Here is a 9,013-nt window from a genome sequence, read left to right on the forward strand (position 1 = left end):
ACTTGTCTCGCTCAATAGAAAGGTACACAAAAGAATGACCACATTTTCTAAAGCACGTTTTCGAGATAAAATCTCGTTCACATGACATGAAGTTTGCATTATAAGCATACAAGGTCTCGTACACGCCAGCAAGCATTGCGAGACTACAAAATGGCGGCGCCCTGTCGCCGAATGTAAACAAACCGCGTGATTGCATAAACGCTTATCTATGGCATGGAACACCAAAATCCGATAAATAATTTTAAAAAATGTGTTTCTCCGGAAGAAAACCAGAGGTTTTCAGGATTTTTTTAGAAATATCCAGAAGACTTTCATCATTACAGTAAGAACAAAGCTCCACTAGTTGTGGAGGTGAAAAGGTAACAGGTTGTGCAGATAATGGTGGAGATGACGCAAATGGAATGACCAAACCTGAAGCCAGAATATGAAGTCCCATGGATCCCTGATGAAAGAACTCCAGATGTCCAGAAAGTGAGGTAATAGTGCTCCCACTGTTCCCCCGCCTATGGGATAGTCACCAATGCTGTTGTCATCGGTCTGCACCAGCCGAAGATCCTTGAGAATAGGTACAAACTCTATTATGGAAACCAACAGACCTGGGAACTGAAGGAGGGGTCGAGAAACACTACGGGCCGACACTCCCAAAGTACGTAAAGAAAAATAGAAAGTTTGAAGGAGGTTGTAGTAACATAAAACAAAAAAAGCATAAGAACATGCAGGAGCTAAAAAAATACTGATCATGGACCTCAAGCAATGTACCCAGACCTAACAGAAGCTTAGATTCAAGAAATGAAAAAGCAGCTTTCAGAATAGGTTCAAGTAAATGTACAGAAACAGATTAAAAAATAAAAAACAAGACAACAAGATAATGCAGCATCCAAAGAAGAAATAAAATTCAGATTTAACACAAAAATTGAAAAATTAGTAAAATCATCATGTTTTTCAATGATCAAGCACACAATGTACTCTCCTGATCTCTACAATATGGTAATCTAAACAAACAAAAAGTTATTACAGAATACACAGTCAAGACTGGAAATATCTGAAAAATGTGGATTGTTTGCATCACTAGACCTGGATTACTTAAGATCTTCACTGGATAGATTAATTGATAAACAGTGGAATCATAGAAGTGAAATGGTGAAAGTCCAGGAAAAGCAGAAAACCTTAGCTGCTATGAGGCTTGAAGACTTTCTGTAAATCAGTACCATCTGGTTATTTTGAGTTTAAAGAGAGAGACACTTATTTTATCTTAATTTAGTGTCAGCTAAAAATTGTAAAGAAGAATTTTTGTGACTTTATTAAGTGGACTCTAAAACACATCACTGTACAAAAGATTTACAAAGAGAAGTAGTTTTTTAAACTTTAAAATGTTTCCCAAACTTAACCAATTTTACCTGGAAGTCATTCTACCAAAAATTATTGATCCAAGACTCCCTTACAGTAAGCTGATATGGGAGTCTGATCTCCTTATTAGCACAACCAGAGAGGAAAAGGAAACAGCAGTAAAAAGCAAATAAAAAAAATTAATGTTTTTTTCATTTGGGGTATGTGACTGTACAACAATGTAAGATACATGTTTTAGTTTGTTACTTTCTGGATAGTAGAAATACAAACACACAAACTATATATCAGTAATAATAAATATGCAATTACAAAATAAAAACTTAACATCACCATGTGTAAGTGGGCAAAAGCTGTCAGCAACCACAAAACAATGAAATGAAAATATCTTAAAATGTAATCCAAAAACACACAAAATAAACATAAAAAAATTTTAAAAAGCCTATTTCACCACAAAGGGTATATAGCTATGTACTAGCATACAACTTGTATCGAAGATAGTACATTTCTTTAATTATACGCTGATACAGGTAAGAATCTGCTGTATAACAACAGGTGAACCCATTTGAAATTATTAGAGGGTTTGGCTCAGGTGCTTGAACCCATAATATCCTGAACAAACTACACATTCACTGGTTGCATCCATTTATGGGAAAGTAGTTGCTCAATAATAAAATAAACAACCTAATCAAAGGCAAATCTAAACAATTCAGAATGCTAATAGCAGAGAAATAATGTATAAAATACAAAAGTTGAATAAGTGAAAATAAAAATAAAAAGGATTACATTCTGAAATCATACATAATCAAAGCAGCCCACCATAAACATTTTGTACTTGATATAGTTTACACATAATAAATTTTAATACACTTTGTGTATCTTCACAAGATTTAGCAGACTTTTAGTAAACATTACAAGCCTTTTGCATACAAAAAATCAGAGTGTTAATAGTGTATTTTAATAAATATTTGCCTGTGAATATATATAGTATTTTTATATGCTAATCCAAGTACTAAATGATTTCCATGTTAAGATTAAAAATACTTTTCTTCATCTCAAAAATCTCAAATTGTATATGGATAATCTCTAAAACCTAAATAAAATTCAAACTTTTTTTCATTAAAACTATATATTTTACCTACCCTAAATTTATACAAGGTTGATCAATTTGACTGACCTCATAACCACCAAAAAAAATCTAAATTACCCTTTTTTCTTTATAGAATGACTTCATATTGTAATATGAAACTATATTTGTTTATCTAAATTGCTTTAAATGCATAACAGTATTCATCTTTTTATACTTGAAATTCAGTTTTATTGTCCTTAGAACCCTGTCTAACTACTATTTGCTCCATTATAAGTTGTAAATCACTCAGTGAATGTTCAGCTCATGTTATGCTATTGAATTACATTATGCACAAGCTGTTACACCAAATCAAATCTTAACTAACATAAAAGGTCACCTGTTTTTACATTCTAGTTACTTTATTAATAATAATTGAAAAATACACATTAAAAACAATAAAGTACTTACCTCTGTCCTCTTTTTTTGTGGTTGATGACACTTAAGCCTACTTTTTATATACTACAGATAGTACTGCATTAAATAATTTTATATTTAATCAAATAATGCACCAAATAACACAGAATAATAATGTGCAAAAAGCAGATAATGACCCATAACTATCACACTTTTTCTGCCTTTCTAACTATGTGACAAGAGCCATTAAAACTTCATCTGAGCTCATCAATGTGTTTACTGTGGGAATCAAGCTTGAATTGGAAGCGAAATTGACAATTATCTTTACAGAAAACAATGAAATATAATACATCATTTAATACCTTATTTACCTTGGCTTTCTATTGGTTACAAATACTATAATATTGAATGACAGAGAGAACTATTGGCAATTTCTGAAAGAGAGGATGTGAAAAGTGGGGGCATGGCAAGAGGAGTCTGGTTGTCTATTTCATAGCCCTGTAAGCAAATAAGATTGACGGCTATGAAAATTATGCTGTGCCTGAGCAATGATAATATTATAACAAGTAATTTACATTAAATTTCATACTTCTTGAAGGGGTGGTAAATAAATCAAAGAAAAGGGGATGCCCAGAGAGCAAATGTCACACTAGGGGAAATTCTAGTTTTTTTCTAGTATTGCTTATTGAAAATAAGAACTTAAAACTTATATACTATTATAATATGGATTATTAGCTATGTTTCTATGCTATATTTATTGGTATTCCCTGAAAAGAAAGTAGTTTAATTAAATTTTGAATGTAACTCACTAAAACTTCCTGACATGTACAGAAAAAGATGTCTGTGGAGAGAGGGTTTAGTTATTTGGGAAGAAAATTAATTAAAACATTATAACTGTGATAAAAGCGTAGTGAGTGTAGGCAGACTGAGGGATGATACTTTCTTAGAAAATATAAATCCTAAATATAAAAATTCTGCAAAAAAATAAATAAAAAAATGCATTGTTTACAGATGAAACTCTTTGAGCTGTGCTAAATGCTGGAACACTTTTTCTTTTTCGTTTATGACATATGCTAAATAAAATTTACAAAATAGTTAGAATTATTGTTTTTGTTCAAATTTTGAAACTTAGTATGCACTCAACAGAATTGCAATGTATTACAATTTGAATGTGTATTTTGCAAAAGTTAAAATTTTGCTACACAAAATACTCAGAATACACAGATTCTCACATAATAGGTTTTTCGTTCAGTGCTGCCCTCTATATGCATAACTTTTTTCACTCATCACTTGCCTTGAAACTCCCACCTATGCCATGTTCAACTTGGTTCTGTTGCATCTTCACATGCAAATAAGCATGCAGCAACCCTTCACCAATAGGAGTGCAACACATTCTCCTGATATAACTGGCTCCCTCTGCACAGGTTAACCTATTCTTCACCTCGGGATTAGGCACAAAAGAAGTACCAGAAGTGGGGAGGAAGGTTGAGAGGAGATATGTATTTATTAGAAAAATATTTTCTGTGTAAGAAAATTATAGTTTCTGATACAATAACTTACCTGCTCTTACATTATAGCTAGAACTCCTAATTGATCTAGTGGAAGGACCAGTGAAAAATTACCTGGATAAGCCTCCTTTAGAATTTGTCTAAATATAACCCATGGAGTGTGATATCTCTGAGAAGAGGAAAAACCCTCTTGAGAGACTGCACCACATCTGAACCAAGTATACTCTTTGCTCTTGAAGTATGAAAAAGTCACTAAATGGCAGCATCAAAGTACAAATGATAAGGAGCCATACGTGCCCCAGGTTTCACGTGGACAGGGCATGTCAGACCATAGTCGGGACATCAAATCCAGCCTAAAACTTTCAGCTAGGAAAAGAATATCCTGTCCCTGGTAGGAGGAGGGTCCTTACCATCTATATTCAAATCGTAAATGAGATGTCAACTCCCATCCAAAACCAGAGGATCTGGGAATGGTTCATGCAGTCCCTGGATGAAGGAGGTCCTCAACCAACTGAAACCAAATATGTCCATAATGTAGAACAGCTAAGATACATCAGACCATAATCAGGAGATCAACTCCATCCACAACCAGTGGAACCAGGACAGGATCAACCGGCCCACAGTAGGAAGGAGGTCCTCTACCATTCACCTCAAACTTTGGAACCAAAAGGGAAAGAGCACATTCATTCCAAGAACCCAAGCCATCATGTGTACATATCCAACACGACCAGCACCTGTTCCTTCAGGAACCAACATCCAGACAACAGTAGGAAGGTGAACTGCAATGTGGAGGTTCAACCTAATTCAAAACCATACATGTTGAGTGTTGTTGAGTAGTCACCACCCTTGAATGCCATAACATGGTAAGATCTCTCAAATTAACCTGAGTAAAAAGATGCCAGGTAACAATGCATCTTTACCCTGGATTCCAATAATAGAGTAGCCAAGTTGGAAGAGAAAAACAAAGGAGAATAAGCATGCCAAAGTGGAAAAATATAAGGGATCCAGTGTCCTCCCATATTCTGTTGGGGAGCTGTGGATAACTGCAGACAGGAGATGACTGGTGGAAAGGTAACTGAGGAGTCGGGGCCAGTTGACATAGGAATTGGTCAGCATGGAACCAAATCTGAAGAAGGAACAAAACTAGGTATTCAGCAGAAGGGTCAAATATAGGAGGGAAGGGGAGGAATAATATGAAACAGGGAATACAAATAAAAAAAGGAACATACTTTTGATACCATATCCAGGAAGGCTGAGGATGACCAGGAAGCATAGGCAGAAACTTGAGATTGCATGGCCAAGGAAGGAGGTGGAAAAAAAATTATCCGAATCATCTTAATCTCGCACAGATTCAGCAAACAAAGAAATTTCAGATCTAGGCTTGGAATAAAACAGCCAGCCACATGATAGACTCCAACTCCTGCTGAAACACTATGACCATCTCAGCAGAAAATGTAGGGCCTGTAACCTAAGACACAGCAGGTTAAAATGCTGTAATATTTGTCACTACAAATGTAGTGGTAGTGATATAGAAATCAGAATTCATGTTCAACTGAAGTTAGAAAGTAATAAACTACAGTTAGTATATAACTGTAGAAATAAAGCAAAAAACAACAATGTAATTTAATAAACAGCACAAAAAATATTAAATTAAAATAAAAGCAATAGCAAAAATGTTAACACATCTTAACACTACTGTGCCAAACCAAGAAGCAAAAATTGGGTTAACCTGTGTGAAGGAAGCCAGCTGCATCAGGAGAGCATGTCATGCTTATTTGAATATGAAGATGCAGCAAAACCACATTGAACAATGGGGTAGGTGGGAGCTTCAAGGCTAGTGGCAAGTGAAAAAATCTGTGCATATAGAAGGCAGCACTGAATAAGAAGGCTATTATGTGAGTAGAGGTAAGGTATTGTATCGGAAATAAGTAGCCAGTACACGTAAATTGTGGTTAAGTTTTATCATAAGGTGTAATGTTACAGCCTATATATTTTCGTATACACAAAAAGCAACAAACAGTCTGACCAAATTCAAATTATGTCCTATAAAAATGGTGACCTGGCAAGACATTTGTCCTATGAAAAAAAATGTTTATCTGCAGGATAACAAATAACCTAAAATACTTCTGGGTTAAATTTTTTAAAAAGGCTGTAGAGAAACTGAAAATTAAATAGATCAAATAAATAGAACAACAGAAAAGTTTTTACTGTGCAAAATAATTTCCAACTTGTTTCTTTTTAATTACAAAGCTCCACAAAGGATTATCTGTTCTGTCTCAACATGTATATAGAAACCCAGGTATTAGCATTATAAACCTTCATATAATCTTCAAGCTGTTGGAATAAGCTAATAATGCTAATATGGAATAATGTCAATATGACATTCAAGGCAAAAATACATTCAAGTGGTTTGCTGGTTATTGTGAAGTGGGACAAAGTTCAGAAAGCTGATCAAAAATTATTTTCATGTAGCACCACCTGATACATTTTTCAAACTAATTAGACAATAGAAATAAGTATTTTCAAAATACAAAATAGTGGGCAGTATAAATTTTTTTTTGAAATATGCGAGAAATAATTCCAATTTTCTAATAAATTCAATTAAAACTTCTAACTTCAACATTTAAATTTAACCCAAAATATGTATTCATTTATTGGAACCTTTTAGTTACAAATATTTCTCTCATCATTAATAAAAAAATTAATTTTAAAATAACAAATAATTAAAGCATCTCAGAAAATTTTTAATGCCTCAAAAATGTTAAGCATCAGTTAATTCTATAATTATTGTTGTTTGTCTTCACAAAGGCTGATGTAGTTTCACTAAGCAATTCATTAAATACTTTAAAAAAAACTCATTTTATGCTTTTTTCACCTTCAGATAAACTTTAAAATGCCTTTTGATTTTGTCAAATCACTAATGAAAGCTGAAAACTGCCTTAGGTTGATGTTTGTTAAAAAAATAATGCAAAAGCATTTTTCTGCAGCAAACTTACAATATTTGTTAGAAAGGATGATGATGAACCCTCTTCCAGGGTTAAAGTAATAAGCCCATTCAGGTGTGTTCTTAAAACTGCTGACAAGCTGTAAAAAAATAAGGATATGTATAGTACATTTTGTATTTGTAAAATTATGTGTTTATCATTATTATCAAGAGATTTCTCAACACACATAAGCTAATATTCTAAATAAAACTTTATAAGAAATAAGGAAATAAAATATATATAAAAAAAGAATTGGTGACAATAATAAACCTGGTCCATCAAATTTAATGTTTATTAGTTAAGACAGTAGAATTGAAAAGATTAATAATGATCATATTATTATACACAAAGTGAACGACTTGTATACCTAACTTATATAAAAGCCAGTGTGTGTCACGTCATGCTTGATTCCTCAAAATAGGAAGAGTCATAAAATCCAAAATGCATTTATCCAGATAGAATATTTTGATTACTGCCTGCCAATTACAGTTTCAGTGACAAGGGTGCAAAGGGGCTATGAAACCTTATAAGTGTAGTGAGTGTTGGTATAATAAGCCTAAAGTAAAGACAGTGTGTGATCACCTAGACTACAGCCAAGTGCATAAAATTTATCATGAAAGTAAAAATACTGATTCAATTTTAAACTTAAATCATTTCTGAATTAATCTCTTTTCTGTTATATCACAAATGTTTTTAATAAAAACATACCTCTTTAATCAACAGAAACTCTAAATAAGAAATCAACAAATATTTTTCCAGTTTTGCTGTCTATACATTTCATTTTATACTTTCATTACATAGACTAAAAACAATATTAAGTTATACTTTTGTTGCTAATTAACATGACATAAAAGCCATTGTTGGAATGTAGTGTTACCAAAACACACTGGCTTTTCTATAAATTAGAAGTTGTTAATCTACCTGATTTTTACCAATAATTATTCTATAAATATGCCACAAATTCATTTCACGAATGATCTTAATTTTGATTGGCTCACAAAGGAATTTACTGATATTTGACATGGCCTTGATTACACTTTTCTGCTTCTTTGTTGGTGAAGCTTGATTTCACAAATCTTATTTATTTCAGCTATGAAATCTGAGGTTAGGGTATACTATGGGGTGATGGTGGTAGTACTTGCCCTGTCATTTTTGATGGGCTATACCCTAATGTGACACACACTGGCTTTTAAACAAGTTAGATATATATACACACACACACTTCAGAATGATTAGACTGAAATAAATTATTACTTCGGTATACTTTTGTGAATGTTTTCACCTGTAATATCAATACTTTACCCCTCAAGATTCAGTGAAAATGTGGAAGACTTAGGTTAGAAATCATACACTAAGACAACAATGGAAAGTAATCTTTAGAAATGTAAACAACAATATGCTAAATGTAACAAAACCAACATTATACCTACCTCACAAATGATCATAACAAATTTAAACAACTAATTACAATCACCTCTAGCACTTTTTCACTTTATTAAGACTTTATCTCAAAAGCTCATATTTCTTCAAAGTGATATTATTCTCACAACCTTTTTCTGCACTCTTTACAGCATAGCAATATGAAATAATTCGATGACGAGGAACCCACTTTGAGACTAATAATGGCTGGAGACGGCTTAAATGGGTAATGAAGAAAAACTTTAATATAAGTTTAACATGACAGCAAATGTACA

General features: G+C 32.9%; 1 protein-coding gene across 6 annotated transcripts in view; it reads right to left on the minus strand.

Moving 5' to 3' along the window:
- LOC106469879 (spermine synthase-like) overlaps positions 1-9,013 on the minus strand; it is a 112,121-nt gene that overhangs the window by 52,260 nt on the left and 50,848 nt on the right. For all 6 annotated transcript variants that reach the window (XR_002612937.1, XM_013930392.2, XM_013930393.2 and 3 more), the window contains exon 4: positions 7,332-7,419. Coding sequence is in view for 5 of the 6 variants with exons in the window: in XM_013930392.2 (XP_013785846.1) it covers positions 7,332-7,419 (88 nt within the window). In the remaining variant the exon portion in view is untranslated. The remainder of the gene's footprint in view (positions 1-7,331; positions 7,420-9,013) is intronic.

The sequence above is a fragment of the Limulus polyphemus genome, unplaced genomic scaffold, assembly GCF_000517525.1.
Source record: "Limulus polyphemus unplaced genomic scaffold, Limulus_polyphemus-2.1.2 Scaffold3702, whole genome shotgun sequence".
NCBI lineage: Eukaryota > Metazoa > Arthropoda > Merostomata > Xiphosura > Limulidae > Limulus > Limulus polyphemus.